The 25,543-nt window shown below is 42.6% G+C and overlaps 1 protein-coding gene across 1 annotated transcript; it reads right to left on the minus strand.

The window, feature by feature from the left end:
* Positions 1-1,839: 1,839 nt before the first annotated feature.
* dus3l (dihydrouridine synthase 3-like (S. cerevisiae)) lies at positions 1,840-25,543 on the minus strand. Its single transcript, XM_063015558.1, has 16 exons — positions 25,502-25,543; positions 24,017-24,088; positions 19,548-19,824; positions 17,287-17,408; positions 14,595-14,916; positions 14,313-14,396; positions 14,194-14,235; positions 13,295-13,447; positions 9,086-9,202; positions 8,799-8,864; positions 8,571-8,681; positions 8,326-8,422; positions 3,399-3,474; positions 3,049-3,237; positions 2,819-2,944; positions 1,840-2,035 (listed from the first exon to the last, which is right to left on the minus strand). The coding sequence occupies exons 2-16, from the start codon at positions 24,085-24,087 to the stop codon at positions 1,963-1,965; spliced, it is 1,926 nt and encodes a 641-aa protein (XP_062871628.1). The 5' UTR covers position 24,088; positions 25,502-25,543; the 3' UTR covers positions 1,840-1,962.

Here is a 25,543-nt window from a genome sequence, read left to right on the forward strand (position 1 = left end):
CCAGTGCAGACGTCTTAAACTCGCAAGTTTGAATCTCAGCTCCGCCTAAACAGACGACGATTGGCTCGTCTGACTGGTAGGAGTGCCAGGGTGGATATTCCTCATCAGTGGTATCTATTGGTACCTGATTTATAAATATAGGAAGGACTTCACTTGTTCCAACCTTCTACCTTCCACCACGATCTAAATACTAAAGGCGCAAACGAAATAAAGCGATGAGTTTAACGTTCAGGACCGTCGCAGCACTTCTGGATCACCTAGAACAGTGGTTCTCAACTTTGTAGACCAAGTACCACCACCCATTATCAAACCCAAACTTCCAAGTACCACCTATGTTTCTCATCACAGAACCACACATGGCACACATTAATTAGGTGTGTGTGTATGCAGTTACCACTAACCATTTCAGTGAGAGGGGCCTGTTTAGCCTGTTAGTGCTGTATGTGTCTAAATTAGCACTGGATGTTGCAAGGGTGGGCAGTGAATTATCTTCCTGCTGCTCAACAGGTGTGTGTGTGATATACAGAGGTGTTCAAAGAAAATAGCAGTCCAACACCATTAACCTGATAAATCACTGTTTTTAGTAGAAGTGATGTTTCTACATAGCAAAGTATTTACTTGAAAGTGTAGTAGAGTAATGAAAACAAAACAAACCCAACGTCTGAAACGTGTTCTTTTGAGGCAAAACCCAAAAATTGCAGAAGAACTGTGGAATGTCGTCTAATCATCCTGGACTGGAATACCTGTTCAGAGGTGCCAGAAGTTGGTCGACTCCATGGAACACAGATCTCGGAAACAATTGTTTGAGGTTTTTAAAGAAAAATGCTGCACTGCTATTTTTTTGAACAGCCTAATATTCATTTTTCTTAACTTTCTGTAAAGGATGAACACAAACTGGCTAAATTTTGTTAATGTTTTGATTTAGAATTGAAAGTGTAGTATTTTTAGTGCATTTGCATTTATGGAAATAAAAGTTATTATAATGATTTTGTGCTTTATTCACTTTTTTAAAATCACTGCTATTTATTTGAACACCACTGTATATTTAACAGCTGAATAGCTCTGCAGTGCTGTAGGAAAATAAATGCTGCATCCAAGCTATTGCTTAATGTTCCTTTATTTTTACAAAATAAAAGTAAACAAACTTAGTGCAGCATTGTAGCAGTAACACTAGAACACTCAGAATGAAGTGAAGGTTCTTTTTGAGGAGAATCAGCATCTCTGCCGTGTTAGCGGACGGCCGGTTCCTCTTCTCATCACATAATAATAAACTCGCTGTATTCGGCCGAGTGTTTATTTTTTAGGTGCCGTATTAAATTGGTAGATCGTTTGGTTCAATGATATCTGGTTTGTTTATGAGCCACCGTACTTGTAGGCGTGTTGTAACTAAGCCAATCAGAGCGCTTGATACTGAGATGTCGTTCAGTCTTGTAACTCGTGCTGTATGTTATGGTCCTGAAGTTTTCATACTGGGATTAAAAGTTGTTGTTTTGTAAAGCGGAGTGATCCTCGACTCACACACCATATAAACAGTAAAATTCTACAGTACAGTAATGAACGCGGCTCTGCTCCCACCGCCTCGTGAAACGCTCGCATCGCAGACGTTACACTTCGGTGCTGGACTCTCCGTTTACGACACCTGCTTGACCGCTGACGTAAAACGAAAAATTGGGCGTAGGATCGGGCTTAGTAAAGCCGATACCGATCAGTTAAAAAATGCCTTGATCGGGCCCGATTGCGATCTTTGAGATCAGATGGGGACATCCCTAGTTTAATGTTCAGGACCGTCGCAGCACTCTCGTATCACCTAGAGTAAACACAGCTCACACACAGTGCAGGTAAAGATGAAACATAAATATCTTTATTTTACTCAGATGTAATTCACTACATTATTTCATCCTCCAAAAATAAAATCTGTACTGGTTCTAATCACGGGTATTCAGATCAGCGTCCGGCTCCACGTCATTTGTAGGCGTTGGCTTTGTGTTTGGGCAGGAAGCTGAAGTTCTCTGGTACCGGACCCAGCAACATCTCACTGTGAAGAAACAAGTAATAAATATATAGATTTATCACAATTATCACTGAATACAATCTGAGCAACTGTTGTAGGGCCTAAACCAGCAACCATCTGAATACTAGTCCAGTACCTAAACCGCCAAGCTACCGATGCTCTATGCTCTTAGAACAGAATCAGGTCTTTGCTGCATGGACTCCACAGTTGGTGGATTCATCCTAGAATCTTCTGGATCCCAAATATGCTCTACTGGATTCAGATCTGGTGACTGGGGAGGCCATTGGAGTTCACCAAACTCATCGTCATGCTTACAAAACCTGCATCCATCATGCAATCCATCGTCAATTGTGGTCATGAAGAGGAAGCACGTGTTCAGCCGCAACACTCAAGATAGACTGTGGCATTCGAATCATCACCAAAACATCATCACACCAGCATGTCTTTACTTAGGACTGGTTGGGTTCATGGATTCATGCTGTTCATGCCAAATTCTGACCCTACCGCCAAGGCAGAAATCATGATGTCAGCTGTCCACAGTCAAGCAAGCTTCACCTAGAGACCAAAACTCACAGCTGGAGGCTCACAGAAGCAAAGAGGAACCACCAACTAGCTTAAATAATCCAAATTCTGAAGCACCCCAAGTCTGGCCCCATCAGTCTAATGATGAATGTCCAGTTTGTACGCCAGCACAGTGGATTTATGGTGACATCTGGTGGTCAGATGTGGAATTGCATTAAATTCTGTATTATTTAAAATTGCGGCGTTCTAGTACAGAGGTTTCGGGTCTCGAGGACGTTCCCTAACCTGATTTTGATCCAGTCTCCCACGTGCTGACTGGCCATCAGAGTCTCCAGATAGTCGCGTCCCATGTAAACCGGCGGACGCTCGTTGATCTTCGGCACTCGCTCCAGCAGTCCCACCGGGATGTACCTGCACGCACACACACACACACACACACACACAGTTACAAACCCGAACCCCTGCAGGTTCGTTCTATATAACGGCTTTGTTAGTGGAACGCGGTGATGCGCCACCTGCAGGTGAAGGACAGCCACTCCAGCAGGAAGTTGCGCGTCTTCTCCACCCCCTGCGTGTCGGAGCCCCAGTGCTCCAGTCCGAAGTTCGTGAAGTCCCGGAAGATCTGGAGACGCTCCGATGACGAGATGTCCCAGTGTCTGCACTCCTTGATCTCCGTGAAGAGCCACGGCTTGATCAGAGCACCTCTGAAACACACACCGGAACAAAATGGTATCGTCGCTTCTCTTTATATAACGCTATTATTACACTAATGTGGAGCGGCCTCATCGGGGGCGGGGGCGGGAAGGTAAAACAAGGTCACAGCACTAACACCGTATCTTACTATGAGGACACGATAGAAACTCACCTGGCCACCATGAGTCCTGATACGCCCGTCTCTCTGGCCTTCATCGCATCCTCATAGGTCAAAATATCACCGTTACCTACCGCCAGGGCAAGAACACACAACACGCACACTGGTGTACAGCATCAACAATAAGTACAGGTGAAATACTACTGTGTGGTGTGTGTGGTGTGTATGTGTGTGAGTGTGTGTGTATAGTGCAGCGTTTCTCAAAGTGTGGGGCGCATGACAGGGGGGGGCGCGTCTGACTGAAATGAAGCGCGGAACCAATGTTCTAACGTCAGAATTTTTTTTACGGTGGACCATAAACAAACCGTGTTTTCAGGTCTGTCAGTATTCATTCTAACATAAGTTTCCATACATAGGAAATATACAGTATATAAATATATATATATATAAACATTTTATTTATATAATATGCTCTACATGACTGCCATTGCTTTTAAAACACGCATATGTAAAAAAAGCATATGTATGGAAACTTACAGTATGGCCCACCCTGTATTTCAGATACCCTAAAAAATGAGTTTTATGAGTCATGTAGAGCATATTATATAAATAAAAATGTTTTTATTTTTCCTATGTATGGAAACTTATGGCCCACCCTGTTTAACTTTTCTGTTGGAGAAATTTCAACCTACAATCTGACATTTATATGAAATCAAGGGTCTCTGCTGGACAATCTGGAACTTCCACATATTTGACTGCCACATATTTGACAGCTTTTCACATCAACCTACTTCCCACATGAAAATAATGAAGTCTAAATATGAGTCCATCCTTACTGATGATCACCTGAAAATCTGCTTGAGCATCAACGGCTCCTGTCCAGATACATAAACCTGACTGATACCATTCAGAGCAAATCATCAGAATAAGGTCAGTGTGATTATTCAGTCACTTGCCCTGTAAAGCTGAATATCAATACAGGAACTGAAGCGCATTTCAAAAAGCTTCAAAGCTCTTTTGAAAAATGATGAGTCCGACCTTAAAAAGTAGATCATGATGACCTGTAGACTGAAACAGTAGATCTCAAGCCATGGAAGTGTGTAAACACATGGTCTAGATTTACAGAACAGAGAGGTATTTGACAGGGATAAAAAGAAAAACAGCCACTAATACACTGATAAATTAGCTTTTTTGGCACATATTCATCTTTGTGTTTCTTTTTTGAAATAGCAGACTGATTGAAGGAGCAGTCAAATGTGGTTTGATAAAGTCAAGTACAACAGAAATGACTGAAATAAAGATAAAAGGAACATTCATGATCTTTGAAGTTATTTCAACAAAGTTGAGAACCACTGGTATAGTGTATGTGTTGTGTATAATGTGTGTGTAGTGTGTGTGTGATGTGTAAAGTGTATAGTGTGTGTGTGTGTATAAAGTAAGTGTGTGTGTGATGTGTAAAGTGTATAGTGTGTGTGTGTATAATGTGTGTGTATAAAGTAAGTGTGTGTGTGATGTGTAAAGTGTATAGTGTGTGTGTGTATAATGTGTGTGTAGTGTGTGTGTGTGATGTGTAAAGTGTAGTGTGTGTGTGTATAATGTGTGTGTATAAAGTAAGTGTGTGTGTGATGTGTAAAGTGTATAGTGTGTGTGTGTAGTGTGTGTGTGTGATGTGTAAAGTGTATAGTGTGTGTGTGTATAATGTGTGTGTATAAAGTAAGTGTGTGTGTGATGTGTAAAGTGTATAGTGTGTGTGTGTATAATGTGTGTGTATAAAGTAAGTGTGTGTGTGATGTGTAAAGTGTATAGTGTGTGTGTGTATAATGTGTGTGTATAAAGTAAGTGTGTGTGTGATGTGTAAAGTGTATAGTGTGTGTGTGTATAATGTGTGTGTAGTGTGTGTGTGTGATGTGTAAAGTGTATAATGTGTGTGTAGTGTGTGTGTGTGATGTGTAAAGTGTATAGTGTGTGTGTGTATAATGTGTGTGTGTATAAAGTAAGTGTGTGTGTGATGTGTAAAGTGTATAGTGTGTGTGTGTATAATGTGTGTGTAGTGTGTGTGTGTGATGTGTAAAGTGTATAGTGTGTGTGTGTATAATGTGTGTGTGTATAAAGTAAGTGTGTGTGTGATGTGTAAAGTGTATAGTGTGTGTGTGTGTATAATGTGTGTGTAGTGTGTGTGTGTGATGTGTAAAGTGTATAGTGTGTGTGTGTATAATGTGTGTGTATATAAAGTAAGTGTGTGTGTGATGTGTAAAGTGTATAGTGTGTGTGTGTATAATGTGTGTGTATATAAAGTAAGTGTGTGTGTGATGTGTAAAGTGTATAGTGTGTGTGTGTATAATGTGTGTGTAGTGTGTGTGTGTGTGTGATGTGTAAAGTGTATAGTGTGTGTGTGTATAATGTGTGTGTAGTGTGTGTGTGTGTGATGTGTAAAGTGTATAGTGTGTGTGTGTATAATGTGTGTGTAGTGTGTGTGTGATGTGTAAAGTGTATAGTGTGTGTGTGTAGTGTGTGTGTGTGTGATGTGTAAAGTGTATAGTGTGTGTGTGTATAATGTGTGTGTAGTGTGTGTGTGTGTGTGATGTGTAAAGTGTATAGTGTGTGTGTGTATAATGTGTGTGTAGTGTGTGTGTGTGTGATGTGTAAAGTGTATAGTGTGTGTTTGTATAATGTGTGTGTAGTGTGTGTGTGATGTGTAAAGTGTATAGTGTGTGTGTGTATAATGTGTGTGTATAAAGTAAGTGTGTGTGTGATGTGTAAAGTGTATAGTGTGTGTGTGTATAATGTGTGTGTAGTGTGTGTGTGTGTGATGTGTAAAGTGTATAGTGTGTGTTTGTATAATGTGTGTGTAGTGTGTGTGTGATGTGTAAAGTGTATAGTGTGTGTGTGTATAATGTGTGTGTATAAAGTAAGTGTGTGTGTGATGTGTAAAGTGTATAGTGTGTGTGTATAATGTGTGTGTAGTGTGTGTGTGTGTGTGATGTGTAAAGTGTATAGTGTGTGTTTGTATAATGTGTGTGTAGTGTGTGTGTGATGTGTAAAGTGTATAGTGTGTGTGTGTATAATGTGTGTGTATAAAGTAAGTGTGTGTGTGATGTGTAAAGTGTAGTGTGTGTGTGTATAATGTGTGTGTAGTGTGTGTGTGTGATGTGTAAAGTGTATAGTGTGTGTGTGTATAATGTGTGTGTAGTGTGTGTGTGTGTGATGTGTAAAGTGTATAGTGTGTGTGTGTATAATGTGTGTGTATAAAGTAAGTGTGTGTGTGATGTGTAAAGTGTATAGTGTGTGTGTGTATAATGTGTGTGTAGTGTGTGTGTGTGATGTGTAAAGTGTATAGTGTGTGTGTGTATAATGTGTGTGTAGTGTGTGTGTGTGATGTGTAAAGTGTATAGTGTGTGTTTGTATAATGTGTGTGTAGTGTGTGTGTGTGTGATGTGTAAAGTGTATAGTGTGTGTGTGTATAATGTGTGTGTATAAAGTAAGTGTGTGTGTGATGTGTAAAGTGTATAGTGTGTGTGTGTATAATGTGTGTGTAGTGTGTGTGTGTGTGATGTGTAAAGTGTATAGTGTGTGTGTGTATAATGTGTGTGTATATAAAGTAAGTGTGTGTGTGATGTGTAAAGTGTATAGTGTGTGTGTGTATAATGTGTGTGTAGTGTGTGTGTGTGATGTGTAAAGTGTGTGTGTGTATAATGTGTGTGTATAAAGTAAGTGTGTGTGTATAATGTGTGTGTAGTGTGTGTGTGTGATGTGTAAAGTGTAAAGTGTGTGTGTGTATAATGTGTGTGTGTATAAAGTAAGTGTGTGTGTGATGTGTAAAGTGTGTGTGTGTATAATGTGTGTGTAGTGTGTGTGTGTGATGTGTAAAGTGTATAGTGTGTGTGTGTATAATGTGTGTGTATAAAGTAAGTGTGTGTGTGATGTGTAAAGTGTATAGTGTGTGTGTGTATAATGTGTGTGTATAAAGTAAGTGTGTGTGTGATGTGTAAAGTGTATAGTGTGTGTGTGTATAATGTGTGTGTATATAAAGTAAGTGTGTGTGTGATGTGTAAAGTGTATAGTGTGTGTGTGTATAATGTGTGTGTGTATAAAGTAAGTGTGTGTGTGATGTGTAAAGTGTATAGTGTGTGTGTGTATAATGTGTGTGTGTATAAAGTAAGTGTGTGTGTGATGTGTAAAGTGTATAGTGTGTGTGTGTATAATGTGTGTGTAGTGTGTGTGTGTGATGTGTAAAGTGTATAGTGTGTGTGTGTATAATGTGTGTGTAGTGTGTGTGTGATGTGTAAAGTGTATAGTGTGTGTGTGTATAATGTGTGTGTATATAAAGTAAGTGTGTGTGTGATGTGTAAAGTGTATAGTGTGTGTGTGTATAATGTGTGTGTAGTGTGTGTGTGATGTGTAAAGTGTATAGTGTGTGTGTGTATAATGTGTGTGTAGTGTGTGTGTGATGTGTAAAGTGTATAGTGTGTGTGTGTATAATGTGTGTGTGATGTGTAAAGTGTATAGTGTGTGTGTGTATAAAGTAAGTGTGTGTGTGATGTGTAAAGTGTATAGTGTGTGTGTATAATGTGTAAAGTGTATAATGTGTGTGTGTATAATGTGTGTGTATATAAAGTAAGTGTGTGTGTGTGTGTAAAGTGTAGTGTGTGTGTGTATAATGTGTGTGTAGTGTGTGTGTGATGTGTAAAGTGTATAGTGTGTGTGTGTATAATGTGTGTGTATATAAAGTAAGTGTGTGTGTGATGTGTAAAGTGTATAGTGTGTGTGTGTATAATGTGTGTGTAGTGTGTGTGTGATGTGTAAAGTGTATAGTGTGTGTGTGTGTATAATGTGTGTGTATATAAAGTAAGTGTGTGTGTGTGTGTAAAGTGTAGTGTGTGTGTGTATAATGTGTGTGTAGTGTGTGTGTGATGTGTAAAGTGTATAGTGTGTGTGTGTATAATGTGTGTGTATATAAAGTAAGTGTGTGTGTGTGTGTTACCGAACAGCGGTACAGGAGAGGACAGTTCGGAGCAGGTGTTGATGTACCCCCAGTCGGCTGTTTTGGTGTACCTCTGCTCTCTGGATCGACCGTGTAACTGATAAAAACAACACACACACACACGATGTGACCAAAAATATGTGGACACCCCCAATATTTCCAATAACAAAGCTAGCTACGGTTTGATAGTTATACGGTTCGACCTGGAACCCTGTGTGTGTGTGTGTGTGTGTGTGTGTACGTACAGTGATCATGGCCACGCCCCACTTCTTCAGTTCTGGAATGAGCTTGTGAGCGATGTTACAGTTCATCTGCACTCCTGTCCGGATCTTCACCGTTAACGGAACGTCCAGAACCTGCGGACAGTTTTGCACCGGAGATCAGAAGGGCGTATGTGTCTGTGACTGGTGAAAGACACTGTGAAAAAGTATCCGCCCCCATGTGATCAAACCCCGACATGAACAGGTCCTTACAGAGGTCATCCCTCGCACGATCTGCTCGAATTTGTTGGTTCTGGTCATCAGGCCGCACCCGCCACCCTAAAAACATCAAACAGACCGGTGAGCGTCACATCACAAGGTTTGAACCTCGCTGCAGACCCGTGTTAGGAGAACATCTCATCTTAATCACGGGATCAGAACCGTGCCGCTCCTTCTGCCAGACTCGAGACAGACGAGTCTGAGATCTCAAGTGTGTCCGTTACAGAGAGTTAAAGAGATCAGATCAGAACCTCCTGCAGTGTGTGAGTGTGTGTGTGCACCTTCTTATAAACCAGGTCTATAGGACAGCCGGAGTTTATATCTACAAAATCCACGTCGATGTTCTGGTTGAGTAGTTCAGCACATCGGGTCATCGTGTCGGGAAAGCAGCCCTCCAACTGAGAGAGAACATAACACACACATCATATAAACGTCCCAACATCAGCACCTTTTATCTAGGGGAGGGTAACCACTGTGTGTGTGTGTGTGTGTGTGTGTGTTACGGAGTGTGTGGTAGGGTGCAGGTAAGTGTGTGGATGTGTGTGTAAGTATTTGTGTCTGGGTAAATGTGTAAATCTAGGTAAGTGTGTGTATGTGTGTGTCCGGACAATTGTGTGTGCGTATCTGGGAGTGAGTGTGTGTGTGTGTGTGTGTGTGTGTGTGTAAAATACTGTGTGGGGTATGTGGGTAAGGGTTTCGTGTGTGTTTGTGCGTATCTGGAAGTGAGTATGTGTGTGTGTGTGTGTGTGTGTGTGTGTGTGTGTAAAATACTGTGTGGGTATGTGGGTAAGGGTTTCGTGTGTGTTTGTGCGTATCTGGAAGTGAGTATGTGTGTGTGTGTGTGTGTGTAAAATACTGTGTGGGTATGTGGGTAAGGGTTTCGTGTGTGTTTGTGCGTATCTGGAAGTGAGTATGTGTGTGTGTGTGTGTGTGTGTGTAAAATACTGTGTGGGGTATGTGGGTAAGGGTTTCGTGTGTGTTTGTGCGTATCTGGAAGTGAGTATGTGTGTGTGTGTGTGTGTGTGTGTAAAATACTGTGTGGGTATGTGGGTAAGGGTTTCGTGTGTGTTTGTGCGTATCTGGAAGTGAGTATGTGTGTGTGTGTGTGTGTGTGTGTGTGTGTGTAAAATACTGTGTGGGTATGTGGGTAAGGGTTTCGTGTGTGTTTGTGCGTATCTGGAAGTGAGTGTGTGTGTGTGTGTGTGTGTGTGTGTGTGTGTGTAAAATACTGTGTGGGGTATGTGGGTAAGGGTTTCGTGTGTGTTTGTGCGTATCTGGAAGTGAGTATGTGTGTGTGTGTGTGTGTGTGTAAAATACTGTGTGGGTATGTGGGTAAGGGTTTCGTGTGTGTTTGTGCGTATCTGGAAGTGAGTATGTGTGTGTGTGTGTGTGTGTGTGTGTAAAATACTGTGTGGGGTATGTGGGTAAGGGTTTCGTGTGTGTTTGTGCGTATCTGGAAGTGAGTGTGTGTGTGTGTGTGTGTGTGTGTGTGTGTAAAATACTGTGTGGGGTATGTGGGTAAGGGTTTCGTGTGTGTTTGTGCGTATCTGGAAGTGAGTATGTGTGTGTGTGTGTGTGTGTGTGTGTGTGTGTAAAATACTGTGTGGGGTATGTGGGTAAGGGTTTCGTGTGTGTTTGTGCGTATCTGGAAGTGAGTGTGTGTGTGTGTGTGTGTGTGTGTGTGTGTGTAAAATACTGTGTGGGGTATGTGGGTAAGGGTTTCGTGTGTGTTTGTGCGTATCTGGAAGTGAGTATGTGTGTGTGTGTGTGTGTGTGTGTGTGTGTGTAAAATACTGTGTGGGGTATGTGGGTAAGGGTTTCGTGTGTGTTTGTGCGTATCTGGAAGTGAGTATGTGTGTGTGTGTGTGTGTGTGTGTGTGTGTAAAATACTGTGTGGGTATGTGGGTAAGGGTTTCGTGTGTGTTTGTGCGTATCTGGAAGTGAGTGTGTGTGTGTGTGTGTGTGTGTGTGTGTGTGTAAAATACTGTGTGGGGTATGTGGGTAAGGGTTTCGTGTGTGTTTGTGCGTATCTGGAAGTGAGTGTGTGTGTGTGTGTGTGTGTGTGTGTGTGTAAAATACTGTGTGGGTATGTGGGTAAGGGTTTCGTGTGTGTTTGTGCGTATCTGGAAGTGAGTATGTGTGTGTGTGTGTGTGTGTGTGTGTGTGTAAAATACTGTGTGGGTATGTGGGTAAGGGTTTCGTGTGTGTTTGTGCGTATCTGGAAGTGAGTGTGTGTGTGTGTGTGTGTGTGTGTGTGTGTGTAAAATACTGTGTGGGGTATGTGGGTAAGGGTTTCGTGTGTGTTTGTGCGTATCTGGAAGTGAGTGTGTGTGTGTGTGTGTGTGTGTGTGTGTGTGTAAAATACTGTGTGGGGTATGTGGGTAAGGGTTTCGTGTGTGTTTGTGCGTATCTGGAAGTGAGTGTGTGTGTGTGTGTGTGTGTGTGTGTGTAAAATACTGTGTGGGTATGTGGGTAAGGGTTTCGTGTGTGTTTGTGCGTATCTGGAAGTGAGTGTGTGTGTGTGTGTGTGTGTGTGTGTGTGTGTGTGTGTAAAATACTGTGTGGGGTATGTGGGTAAGGGTTTCGTGTGTGTTTGTGCGTATCTGGAAGTGAGTGTGTGTGTGTGTGTGTGTGTGTGTGTGTGTAAAATACTGTGTGGGTATGTGGGTAAGGGTTTCGTGTGTGTTTGTGCGTATCTGGAAGTGAGTATGTGTGTGTGTGTGTGTGTGTGTGTGTGTAAAATACTGTGTGGGTATGTGGGTAAGGGTTTCGTGTGTGTTTGTGCGTATCTGGAAGTGAGTATGTGTGTGTGTGTGTGTGTGTGTGTGTGTGTAAAATACTGTGTGGGTATGTGGGTAAGGGTTTCGTGTGTGTTTGTGCGTATCTGGAAGTGAGTATGTGTGTGTGTGTGTGTGTGTGTGTGTAAAATACTGTGTGGGTATGTGGGTAAGGGTTTCGTGTGTGTTTGTGCGTATCTGGAAGTGAGTATGTGTGTGTGTGTGTGTGTGTGTGTGTAAAATACTGTGTGGGTATGTGGGTAAGGGTTTCGTGTGTGTTTGTGCGTATCTGGAAGTGAGTATGTGTGTGTGTGTGTGTGTGTGTGTGTGTGTGTGTAAAATACTGTGTGGGTATGTGGGTAAGGGTTTCGTGTGTGTTTGTGCGTATCTGGAAGTGAGTATGTGTGTGTGTGTGTGTGTGTGTGTGTAAAATACTGTGTGGGTATGTGGGTAAGGGTTTCGTGTGTGTTTGTGCGTATCTGGAAGTGAGTATGTGTGTGTGTGTGTGTGTGTGTGTGTAAAATACTGTGTGGGTATGTGGGTAAGGGTTTCGTGTGTGTTTGTGCGTATCTGGAAGTGAGTATGTGTGTGTGTGTGTGTGTGTGTGTGTAAAATACTGTGTGGGTATGTGGGTAAGGGTTTCGTGTGTGTTTGTGCGTATCTGGGTGTGCGCGTGTGTGTGTGTTTGTGTAACAGTGTGTGTGTACATGTGTATAACGGGGTGTAGAAATACATAGTGTGTGTGTATGTGTGTAAGCGTGTGTATATCTTGTGTCAGTGTGTGTGTGTTTGTGTGTACCTGTGTGTGTATACGTGTATATCGTGTTTGTGTGTGCCTGTGCGGCATTTGTGTATAAGTGTGTATCTTGGGGTGTGTGTATGTGTGTATATATATATATATACAGTATATATACAGTGGGGGAAATAAGTATTTGATCCCCTGCTGATTTTGTAAGTTTACCCCCTTACAAAGACTTGAACAGTCTATAATTTTTATGTAAGGTTTATTTTAACAGAGCTCCCTTGAGATCATTGACAAGCTCCTCCCGTGTAATTCTGGACTGACCTCACCTTTCTCAGAATCATTCTTACCCCACCAGGTGAGATCTTGCATGGAGCTCCAGAGTGAGGGCGATTGACTGTGATCTTGTATTTCTTCCATTTTCGAATGATCACACCAACAGTGGTCTCTTTCTCACCAAGCTTCTTGCTGATGGTCTTGTAGCCCATTCCAGCCTTGTGCAGGTCTACAATCTTGTCCCTGACGTCCTTTGATAGCTCTTTGGTCTTGCCCATGGTGGTCGAGAGATTTGAACAGAAGAAACTGATTCTGTGACAGGAGTCTTTTATACAGGGACAGGACTAATTTGTAGCCTCATGGGCACATAACCGGTCTGTGGGGGTCAGAATTCTTGCTGGTTGGTAGGGGATCAAATACTTATTTCCCTTAATTAAATACAAATTAATTTATAACTTTTATTTAATGTTTGTTTTTCTGGATTTTTTGTTGATATTCTGTCTCTCTCTGTTAAAATAAACCTTCCATAAAAATTATAGACTGTTCAAGTCTTTGTAAGGGGGTAAACTTACAAAATCAGCAGGGGATCAAATACTTATTTCCCTCACTGTATGTATGTGTGTGTGTGTGTATAAGTGTATATCATATATTTATGTGCGTGTATCATGCATGTGTGTGTGTGTGTGTGTGTGTACCTGCACTCCGAACAGATCCTCGGTGTGATGCCTCTTGAGCAGAGCCCACTCAGACGACTGACCCTGTAACAGGTTGGTACACATGGCCATCTCTCCACAGGTGATATCGGCTCCGAACCTCTTACACACACGCCGGAACGGCAGGTTCCCACACTGAGAGAGCGCGCGCACACACACACGCGCGCACGCACACACACGCGCGCACGCACACACACACACACACACACACACACACACACACACACACACACACACACACAGAGCGACATTACCTACTGTACAGTATGACTGTATTAACTAGGGTTCACATGCTGACAATGAAACGATCCACACATGCAGGTACTTGAGTGTGGGGCGTGTGTAGGGGGGCAGTTTTTGGGAGGGGTGTGTTTGGGTCAGGCAAATGCAGCAAAGCAGCACCAAAACATCAGTGAGCTTCCACCAGGTTCTACTCCAGTATCCTCCTGGCACAATGTCACCAGGTTTGATACCAGGCTCCATGATGTTTTGAGGTTGCTTTATCTTATCAGATCGCTGAACCACTAGGCAAGCCGTAGCCTAGTGGTTAAGGCACAGGACTAGTAACCAGAAGGTCGCTGGTTCAAGCCTCACCACTGCTAGGTTGCTGCTGTTGGGCCCCTGAGCAAGGCCCTTAACCCTCAGTTGCTCAGACTGTATACTGTAACTGTAATGTAAGTCGCTTTGGATAAAGGCGTCTGCTAAATGCCGAACATGTAAATGTAAATGAATCTACACGTATCTCATGGTTGTGTTTCGATTGTACACGTCGCTGTTAGCTTAGCTGGCTAAGAGCGACGCCAGATGACGCCACATGACGCCACATGGGGTCGCGACCCCAAATGAAAGTCAAGAAGATGGAAGGAACAGCGCGGACTCACCGTGGTTAGCGGAGCCAGGTAGAGCTTATCGGTGAAATCCACCTGTGTGGGGAATAAAAGCAAACGGTCAGGGTCCACCTCCACACTGGAGCAACATCTGGAGCGGTCATGTGACTCACCTGCTTCTTCTCACATGGTCGCAGTTTGATAATGTCGGCGTCTGTGATCGGCCCCATGGTCCTCACGGGAGGCGCCGCCCCGCCCTGTGAACCACACATCATAATGGCTTAATCGTTGTTTAAAACAATTGATCATTAAGGGCCTTGTTCAGGGGCCCAACAGTGCCAACTTGGCGATGGTGGGGCTTGAACCGGCAACCTTCCGATTGCCAGTCCAGTACCTTAACTGCTGAGCTACAGCTGCCCTGTATATCAGACTGGTTCCAGTTTACAAGAACGTACCTCAGGTTTCAGCTCTTCAGCGGGTTCTTCTGGTTTCTCCTCACGCTGATGGACGTCCTCTTCGTTACTCCTGGCGTTCTCCGGCTCTCTCGACTTCCTGTCTTGTTTCTTTCCTCCTCCGGCGCCGATGCTCTTGAGATAAGCGTCGGTCTGTTTGAAGGACACTTGTTTCTTTCTGAGGCGTCTCTGCAGATCTTTATCCAGATGGTTCCTCACCGTCTCGGTTTTCCCTTTGGATTCGTACAGCTCCTCGTTCACCAGGTTTTTGAAATCAGGACCAGTGTGAGCTTTAGCAAACCTGCAGCTGAGTCCATACGGACACCTACCAACAGACGTACGAAATAAACAGGGTCATGATTTACTCCAGGTCTAAACCTACTGATCTTCATGTTCTACTGATCTGTTCTTTATGCTCTACTGATCTTTTAAACCTACTGATCTCCATGTTCTACTCATCTTCTAAACTTACTGATCTCCATGTTCTACTCATCTTCTAAACTTACTGATCTCCATGTTCTACTCATCTTCTAAACTTACTGATCTCCATGCTCTACTGACCTTCTAAACCTACTGATCATGTTTTACTGACCTCCATGTTCTACTGATCTGTTCTTCATGCTCTACTCATCTTTTAAACCTACTGACCTCCATGCTCTACTGATCTTTTAAACCTACTGATCTCCATGTTCTACTCATCTTCTAAACTTACTGATCTCCATGCTCTACTGACCTTCTAAACCTACTGATCTTCATGTTCTACTGATCTGTTCTTTATGCTCTACTGATCTTTTAAACCTACTGATCTCCATGTTCTACTCATCTTCTAAACTTACTGATCTCCATGCTCTACTGACCTTCTAAACCTACTGATCATGTTTTACTGACCTCCATGTTCTACTGATCTGTTCTTCATGCTCTACTCATCTTCTAAACCTACTGACCTTTTTGTTCTACTGACCTCCATGTACTACTTATCTTCTAAACATACTGACCTCAATGTTCTAATCATCTTCTATACTTACTGACCTCCATGTTCTACTTATCTTCTAAACATACTGACCTCAATGTTCTAATCATCTTCTATACTTACTGACCTCCATGTTCTACTTATCTTCTAAACATACTGACCTCAATGTTCTAATCATCTTCTATACTTACTGACCTCCATGTTCTACTTATCTTCTAAACATACTGACCTCAATGTTCCACTGACCTGATCTTCATGTTCCACTGATCTCCATGTTCCACTGATCTCCATGTTCTACTGACCTGATCTCCATGTTCTACTAATCTTCTAAACCTACTGACCTTCATGTCCTACTGACCTGATCTCCATGTTCTGCTGATCTAATTATCTCCATGTTCCACTGACCTGATCTCCATGTTCCACTGATCTCCATGTTCTACTGACCTGATGTCCATGTTCTACTCATCTTCTAAACATACTGACCTTCATGTCCTACTGACCTGATCTCCATGTTCTACTAATCTTCTAAACCTACTGACCTTCATGTCCTACTGACCTGATCTCCATGTTCTGCTGATCTACTTATCTCCATGTTCCACTGATCTGATCTCCATGTTCCACTGATCTATTCTCCATGTTCCACTGATCTGATCTCCATGTTCTCCTCATCTTCTAAACCTACTGACCTCCACGTCCTACTGACCTGTTCTCCATATAATACTGATCTTTGATCCTGGATTCTGTTGCTTTAAGTCAATGTCTATTGTAAAACGTGCTATACAAATAAATTTGATTGACTTGATCTTCATGACCTACTGACCCCCATGTCCTACATTATGTCCTTCTGACCTGATCACCATGTTCTTTAAGATCCACTGCTCTCTATGTCCTCTCCTCCTCATGTCTTAATGATCTGCTCTCCAAGCTCATCTGATCTGACCTCCATATCTCACTGTTCTTCATGTCCTTCTATTTTTGCTCTCCAAGCTCTGTTGATCTCCATGTCCTAATAACCTGATGTCCATGTCCTACTGATTTGATCTCATTGTTTTCATGATCTTCATGTCATTCTAACCTGATCTTTGTGTCCTACTGACCGTCAGAACACTACCAAGTCAAGTGGTGATGGATGAGGTGAGGAGCAGATATTTATATACAGTGAAGGTCAAAAGTTTACATACACCCGTATACACCAGGCATTCCATCACAGTTTGGGGATTCCAATCATTTCTGCAACGGTTCTTTTGCTCTGACTGAATGGTTAGAACAGTTCAGAAGTTTGTGAACACCTGTACATGGATCACTGGGCTCTTGTCAGGAAGGAAACCCAAACTTGAGTCACCTGAGACTAAATTTGTCTGGATGGTCAGATGGTCAGTAATACCTGTGAGAATCTAAAAGCTTCTGATTCATGATGGATCTGTTTTTTGAGGTTTGGATCTTCCTCCAGACCTTGAACTTAAAGCTCCTGCTTGATTTCTTCTTTGTTTATGTTATCAGATACCAGCTTCAGCCCGACTTTATGGTGCCCAGGTTGGATCTCTCTTGCAGGACAGTCTCTAAACCCATGATGATAGAAATGAATGGCAAAGCTAAGTTTTGGTGGTTCCTGGACCTCATCTAACCATCTGAAACAAAGTTCTTCTCAGGATGAGGTGACTATTCCAGATCTTGCATGTACGTAACTTTTGACCTCGACTGTACAGTGATGTAACGATGACGGACCTGCCCAAGGAGTCGAAGTTGTAGCAGCGGTCTCCCAGATCCGGCGGTTTGGTGGAGAGGTATTCAGCCACGTCATGGATGAACTTACACTTCTCACCGTAGAAACACTTACTCTCACGTTCCTGCACGGACATCAAACAAGAATCCCATTACATGCCCACTTTATTAGGAACACCAGGTCTTGGTTGACCTGATTGTATCTTGTAACTGGTGCCAATTCATCTCCTGCACTAGAAGATCCCAAAGATGCTCCATTGGATTCAGATCTGGTGACCGGGGAGGCTACTGAAGTTCACCAAACTCACTGTCACATTCAGAGAACCAGTCTGAGGTGCACCATCAAGGTGGAGGTTCATTATATGAATATGATGGTCAGTTGCGGTCATAAAGAGGAAGCATGTGTTCGGCAGCAACACTTAATACAGACTGTGGCATTCAAATCATCACCAAAACAACATCACACCACCATGTCTAGCATCTCCGTTCAGAGCTAATGACACGAGGCAGGCTGGGTTCATGGATTCAGGCTGTTTATGCCAAATTCTGACCCAACCTCCATCTACAGTCCATATCATTAGGGATGTCCCGATCACGTTTTTTTGTTCCCGATCCCGATCATTAATTTTTATCCCGATCCGATACCGAGTCTCAAACCGATACTTGTATCTTCTAGATAAGAACTGGATAATACTGTTCACACAGTGCACACTTCAAGTACATCACAGCTATTCAAATTAATCCAGCGTACATGTTTAACAACTGAATAGCTCTGCAGTGCTGTAGGAAAATAAATGCTGCATCCAAACTATTGCTTAATGTTCTTTTATTTTTACTAAATAAAAGTAAACAAACTTGTTCAATTAGCATTGTGCTTCCTCTCTGTCTATGCCGAACCCTGCCCTGACGGAGGTGATCGAAGCTAACCCGTATCCCCTCCGAAACACGAGCAGCAGCCAGATGCATCTTTGCCACCCACACATCGACGAGTTTGGCGCCACCTAGCGTTGCATGCGGAGAGACACACCCTAAGGGCACCCTCTCCCATCTCCGTGTAAGCGCCTCCAATCAGCCGGCAGAGAACGCGATCGCATTCCGACAGAGAGAGACCCACATCCGGTTCTTTGTCCCACCCCCCATATGAGCGACCGGCCAATCATTGCTCATATAGCCACTCGGCTTCGAACCGGTAAAGCAAGGCTGGATTCGATACCACGCTTCTCAGAATCCAGCCCTGGTTGCAGCGCGTTTCTTTTTACCGCTGCGCCACCTGAGCGGCGAACACTCAAAATGTTGTGACAATGGTTTGATGGATGTTTCTACGTGAAGTGAGTGTGTTTTGACCCTTTGGGGCTTCCACAGTGCATGGAATAGCGTGCTTGGCTAACGCGATGACTCCAGCTGTAACAGTAGAAGTTAATAAAGTGTTAAATGCTCCCGACAACTTGTGAATATAGCGTGTATTTATTTCTTTATTAAGCGAGTGCATCACTACGACGCTCGGTTACATAACTAAGCCAATCAGAGAGCTTGATACTGAGATGTCGTTCAGTCTTGTAACACGTGAATTGCAGACGTTACACTTCACTGTTGGACTCGTTTCACTTTCCAATTTAAAGTATTTCCACACAGCGGACATGCTGACGTAAAACGAAGGATCGGGATTAGGATCGGGATTAGTAAAGCCCATACGAATCAGTTAAAAATGTTTGAGATCGGATCGGTACATCCCTACATATGATTATTAAAAGATACAGGAAAAAGTTAAAATACGCCATCAATTAGTACTGAATAGTTGTGACCTTCGACCCCTCGAATGGGACTAAAATAAAAACCAGGCATGATTTAGTAATTAACATTTAAATCTTCAGCATTTAGCAGAAGCTTAAATCAAAAGCGACTTACAATTGCGACTGTATACACTGCAAGCAATGGAGTGTTAAGAGCCTTGCTTGAAGGGTCCAACAGTGGCAAATTCGCAGATCTGGTGCTTGAACCAGCAACCATATGATTACTAGTTCGTACCTTAACCACTGGCTGAGCTACCGCTGCCCCTTATAATGAACAGAACCACATGGACTCTGGAGTTCTTCAGAAAACCGTCGTCACTAAACACAGTTCATCACTGCATCTACAAACACAAGTTCAGACTCCAAATATCAACAACGTCCAGAAACGCCGCCCACTTCTACTGGCGGATGTGGGGCTTGAACCAGCGACCTCCCACTGAACTACTAACGGTCCCTCTACGGTGTGAGTGTTACCTGTACGATCGAAGGACAGAGCCGGCGATTCTCATAGCTGTGAGGTTTCATGTGAGGTCTCGCCTTGTTCCGCCCTCTCCGTTTCTTCTTCTCCTCCTTCTCGTCTCTCGCCTCGTCTTTATCGTCCAGTTTCCTCTTCTTCGTCTCCGGTTCTCCGCCTGGTTCCTCCGCTCCATCTCGAGTGGTTTCTCCTGATGCTTTCTCGTCGCCGGCGTTCTCACTCTTCTCACAGCCGGCAGCCAGGAACTCGTAGAACTTCTCTTTGGTCGTTACGTACCTGAAGATTTACACACGGTGAAGATCGTTTAGTTCTCACACCTTGCACCAGAGGGTTCGCAGGAGAGGCTTTAGTGATACGGTGCTCTAAGGTGGAAACACTCAGAAGGTTCCTCAGCGGTTCCTCAGTTAGTTTAGTGGGTAAACTGGAACCTTCTGAATCATCTGAAGGATTTTATGGTCATGCATCTATCATTCTTGTCAATCAGTCATCAAATTTCCCTTGAAAGCTAGTATTCATTTATTAAAATGATAATTGTTTGCATGTACAACTAAAAACCAAAAAAAAAGTTGGGACAGTATGGAAAATGCTAATAAAATAGAGTGTTTTCTACATTTACTTTGACTTTTATTTGATGTCAGACAGGATGAACCTGAAGATGAAGATATTTCATGTTTTATCTGCTCAACTTTATTTCATTTATGAATAATCATCCATTCCTGCATTTCAGGCCTGCAACACATTCCAAAAAAAGTTGGGACAGTAAAGCATTTACCACTTTGTAATGTTGTTGTTCCTTTTCACCACTTAAGAGGTTTTGGCACCGAGGAGACCAAGTGATTTAGTGTTTCAGCTTTTATTTTGTCCCATTCTCCAAAGTTGGGATGGGGGCAATTTAGGGTTATAATGAAGTAAGAAACAAAAAACGAAATAATGATGTGATGTAAACAGGTGATTATAATCATGGTTTGGTACAAAAGCAGCATCCAGGAAAGGCTGAGTCTTTGATTGGCAAAGATGACCAGAAGATCTCCAGGATTTGTTTGTGAACAAATGCATCAAATAAAAGAGGGTACGGGTACTGGACTGGCTCTCCTGCAGTCCTGACCGGTCCCCAATAAAGAATGTGTGGAGAATTGTAAAACAAAAAATGCGACACTGACGACCCGGTACTGTTGCACATCTTAAGACGTGTTTGCAGGAAGAACGAGACAAAATAAAAGCTGAAACACTAAATCACTTGGTCTCCTCGGTGCCAAAACCTCTTTTAAGTGGTAAATAGGAACAGCAACATTACAAAGTGGTAAATGCTTTACTGTCCCAACTTTTTTTGCAATGTGTTGCAGACCTGAAATGCAGGAATGGATGTTTATTCATAAATGAAATGAAGTTGAGCAGATAAAACATGAAATATCTTCATCTTCATCCTGTCTGACATCAAATAAAAGTAAGTAACACTCATTATTTTCTGATTTGGGGTTGTTTATTTATTTTGTAAGAGGTACAGACTGAGCGCACACGACCTGGCCGTGGAGACGGGGCGACACACCCGGTCCTGGCTGCCCCGGGAGGAGAGGTCGTGTCAGCACTGCACTCTCAGTACAGTAGAGACGGAGCTGCACTTCCTCACCCGGTGTACCAAGTACCACCACGTCCGCTCCCAATTCTTCCCTTAATTTAATAACATCATCCTTAACTTTACCTCCCTCCCAGACCCCGATACACTGCCCCACCTACTGGGGGAGCACAGAGAGAGCTGCACACTAGCAGCACTCTATACACACACCTGTCACCGGGTGAGGGACAGTGGGTGACCATATCTATGTAAATGTAAATGTCACCTTTTTTATTGTTATTTGCACTGTTTTTATTATTATTTTATTTATTATTTATTTATTATTTATTTTCTGTACATGTAACTGTTCTGTATATTTTTGTTCTTATTGTTATTTTTATTATTTCTCTCTAACTTGCTTTGGCAATACGAATGTCCTTATTTGTCATGCCAATAAAGCTTCTTTTGAGTTTGAGTTTATGTTTTATGCCGTGTTTACACGATAAGTAATTCTCATATTACAGTTTATAGTCCTTGTCAAGTGTTTTTCTTTAGATGCGCTACTTTAGACCAATTTTTCCTTTGATTATATGGTATTTGGGTTTTGGTATTGCACTAGATTGCTGCTGTAAGTATTTAGAACATTCAGTTAGTATATGTTTGATTGAAATGGCTATATGCCAGGTATCACAGAATGGAGGAGCGTCTGATCTGGGGTTGCAGAAGGTGGACTGGATGTTTTTAATGATTCGTTGTGCAATCACATCATCATGCATTCATCCCCTTAATCATATCTAGGGGTTTTTAAAATGAACAAAGAGGAATTTGTCATATACAGGGTGAGTCAAAAGTCTCAGGACGCTCTTTTATTTCAGAAACGAAAGGGAAAATGACATATCTGAATACCCCAGCAAGTAATGGGTGAGGAGGCCTATCTTTTAGGCTATGTCCGGAACATGGCCGCCATCTTGAAAGCCGCCATATCGGATCAAGGGCAAGTTGTTCCAATGGGAAGGTGGTCATGTAGCATATCGAAGTAGACCAGAATCTTCTCAGAAATCGATTGCCGCGATCAGATTTGCAATATCTCTTGCGGTTCAAAAGTTATCAACACAGAAAGTTCAACATTATGTTGTTGGTTACAGGTACCTGAAGATGGAATCGATGAAAGAAGAGAGGATCGAGGTGATTCTGATGTCCGGGGAACGCAGCTGCCGTATCATAGCCGCAGACCTCAACAACCGACACCCAGAAACACCACCGATCTCACACAGCACTGTTGCATCCCTCATAGTCAAATTCCGAGAAACCGGGACTGTGGACAACAAGCCTACGAAGACCGCTACCGCCGAATTAACCTCAACGATGGTTTTGGCCACCTTTGCGAAAAGTCCACGTCTCGCAGCAGAATGTGGTGTCAGCTAGGGCTGCACGATAAATCGTTTCAGCATCGTCATCGCGATGTGTGCATGCGCGATAGTCACATGGCGGGACGTGCGATGTCACTTAATGCAAATTAAATCAAATACGTCACGCTACACCTTTTTTGCTGCTCGACACAAAACGAAAATTCACAGCGTTCTCATTTTCCATGACGTATCTACACCAGTGTGTTCGAAAACCCAGTGAGCCGCCTCGCCGTCTTACTGCCTACACGTGCAGCCGCCTCAGTGGAGAGGATTCTAATCAGTCATTGACTTTTATTCCATCGGGTTTCGCGTTTAGCATTTAGCATCTTGCCATTAAAACCAATGGAATGAGGTGGGACGGCGCTAACATGTCAACATAACATCTGGATTCGTGTACAGAAAACTCTTACGTCTGCTGACGAGCCCAAACTTGCTAATAAAAACACTCGTTAAAAATCAATAATTATTTATTTACGTTTGAAAATAACTTTGTCCGCACCGTCAGCCACGTTTATTTTTTTTTTTTGAGAGAAGAGATGCCGCAATGAATTCTGGGATTGCCTTAATCACTAAGGACGCTTCCGATTCTCACTCGTGAGCTTAGTAAGGCATCTGGGATTTGGAACGGGTGTACAGCTGCTCTTTTGTTTGTAGAGTTTTATTTTAATAATGTTTACTACTTGAAGAGGTTTTGATTGTGAAATAAAATATTAAATGACCAATTTTGTCGATCCTGTTAATTCCCACATGTGATATTGAAGCTTTCTTAGTTTAATGCTCAGTTTCAACCCAGTACAAAGATGTAGCTGGTCTATAATAATCTTTTGTATCCCTTGTAGGCACCACGCTTTTCCACAGATGAGCCCCTTATTTAGAGTAAGATACATGCATTACTAATATTATTAATATTTTTTTAATATCGCAATATATATCGCAGGAAGAAAAAAAATTGCGATGTCAGTTTTTTCCAATATCGTGCAGCCCTGGTGTCAGCCGGTCGTCCCTTGTACGGATTCTTCATACCAATAAGTGGCTTCAAGATCCAGCTGCAGCAGAAACTACCAGAGGACGACCCTGATAGACGTGTCGAGTTCTGCACCTGGGCGTTAGACCAACATCAACGGGATCCCGCATCCGCACAGGGCATTCTGTTCAGTGACCAGGCCAATTTTTATGTCAGTGGTGAGGTCAACCTGACCAATATGGCGGCTTTCAAGATGGCGGCCATGTTCCGGACATAGCCTAAAAGATAGGCCTCCTCACCCATTACTTCCTGGGGTATTCAGAGATGTCATTTTCCCTTTCGTTTCTGAAATAAAAGAGCGTCCTGAGACTTTGGAAGCTGGAGCCTTAAGGACCTTACTCAAGGGTCCAACAGTGGCTACATAGCAGAGCCTGGATTTAAACCGACAATCTTCTGATTGATAACCCAAAGCTCTACCCACTAGGCTTCCACTGTTCCTTTTAAGATTGAACTAATAATGAATGAATGAATGAATGATCTCACTGTGTTTTGAGAGCCACTTCTCCTCGGTCAGCATTCTGTACTGAAGTGTTCTTCTGTTTTTCTTCCTCCATCCTGAAACATTCAACAAGAATCACTTTAATAAAGAATCACATCGCTGAGACACTCTCATGCAAAAGTTTACACACCCCTGACCAGTTCTGCACAAATTCAGTCCAGTTCAGCTTAACAAGAAGGAAAACAACTGGCCAGTTTTGGTCCACGACTTTTATTTATGGGATAAATGTAATATACCGGTTAAAAGGAACAATTCGAACTCTTTTAGATGCCACACTTGTTTCTACACTCACTGTCCACTTTATCAGCTCCACTTACCATATAGAAGCACTTTCTAGTTCTACAATTACTGACTGTAGTCCATCTGTTTCTCTGCATGCTTTGTTAGCCCCTTTCATGCTGTTCTTCAATGGTCAGGACCACCACAGGACCACCACAGAGCAGGTATTATTTAGGTGGTGGATGATTCTCAGTACTGCAGTGACACTGACATGGTGCTGGTGTGTTAGTGTGTGTTGTGCTGGTATGAGTGGATCAGACACAGCAGCGCTGCTGGAGTTTTTAAACACCGTGTCCACTCACTGTCCACTCTATTAGACACTCCTACCTAGTCGGTCACCTTGTAGATGTAAAGTCGGAGACGATCGCTCATCTATTGCTGCTGTTTGAGTCGGTCATCTTCTAGACCTTCATCAGTGGGCACAGGACGCTGCCCACGGGGCGCTGTTGGCTGGAGGTTTTTGGTTGGTGGACTATTCTCAGTCCAGCAGTGACAGTGAGGTGTTTAAAAACTCCATCAGCACCAGCACAACACACACTAACACACCACCACCATGTCAGTGTCACTGCAGTGCTGAGAATCATCCACCACCTAAATAATACCTGCTCTGTGGTGGTCCTGACCATTGAAGAACAGCATGAAAGGGGGCTAACAAAGCATGCAGAGAAACAGATGGACTACAGTCAGTAATTGTAGAACTACAAAGTGCAAGAAACAGGGAGGTGGTTTTAATGTTATGGCTGATCAGTGTATTTATACAGATAGTTATTTATAGGTGTAAACTTAAAGCCATTTGTACTTTATAATGTATTTATTTTACTATTCTTGATCAGACCAAAGAACAACAGTGTAACAGTGTTCCGCACAGCTGGCAACAGTTTCATAAAGTTATATGTTAATTATATCAGCTCCCAGACCAAACAAATGCCAATGCAACCTTCATACACTAATGTTTTTTTCTTCAAAACAATTTACACTTAAAAACTATAGTTAATATTAAATTTAGCTATAAAAGTAACTGTGCGGAACACTGTTACACATGTGTATACCTCTTTAGATTATAGACAGTATTTATTAAAATGCAGATTTTTTTTATACTTATCATAAAGCATGCAGTAAAATAATCCAGATTAATTTCTTTACTTTATTTTTTTACTCATTTAAATCATAATCACAGTCCTGCAACTCACCTGCTAAAGCGTGCAGTGTAGCTGTGTGACTCCGACACAAGC

The sequence above is a fragment of the Trichomycterus rosablanca genome, chromosome 1 (genome assembly GCF_030014385.1).
Source record: "Trichomycterus rosablanca isolate fTriRos1 chromosome 1, fTriRos1.hap1, whole genome shotgun sequence".
NCBI classification, from domain to species: Eukaryota; Metazoa; Chordata; class Actinopteri; order Siluriformes; family Trichomycteridae; genus Trichomycterus; species Trichomycterus rosablanca.

Excerpts from the sequence above, each read along its gene's own strand:
- dus3l (XM_063015558.1), bottom strand. The coding sequence starts at position 24,087 with ATGGAGGAAGAAAAACAGAAGAACACTTCAGTACAGAATGCTGACCGA. Across the intron at positions 3,475-8,325 it reads CTCTCCTGTACCGCTGTTCG|GTAACGGTGATATTTTGACC; the intron begins GTAACACACACA and ends CCCTGGCGGTAG. Across the intron at positions 2,945-3,048 it reads TGGCTGTCCTTCACCTGCAG|GTACATCCCGGTGGGACTGC; the intron begins GTGGCGCATCAC and ends GTGTGCGTGCAG.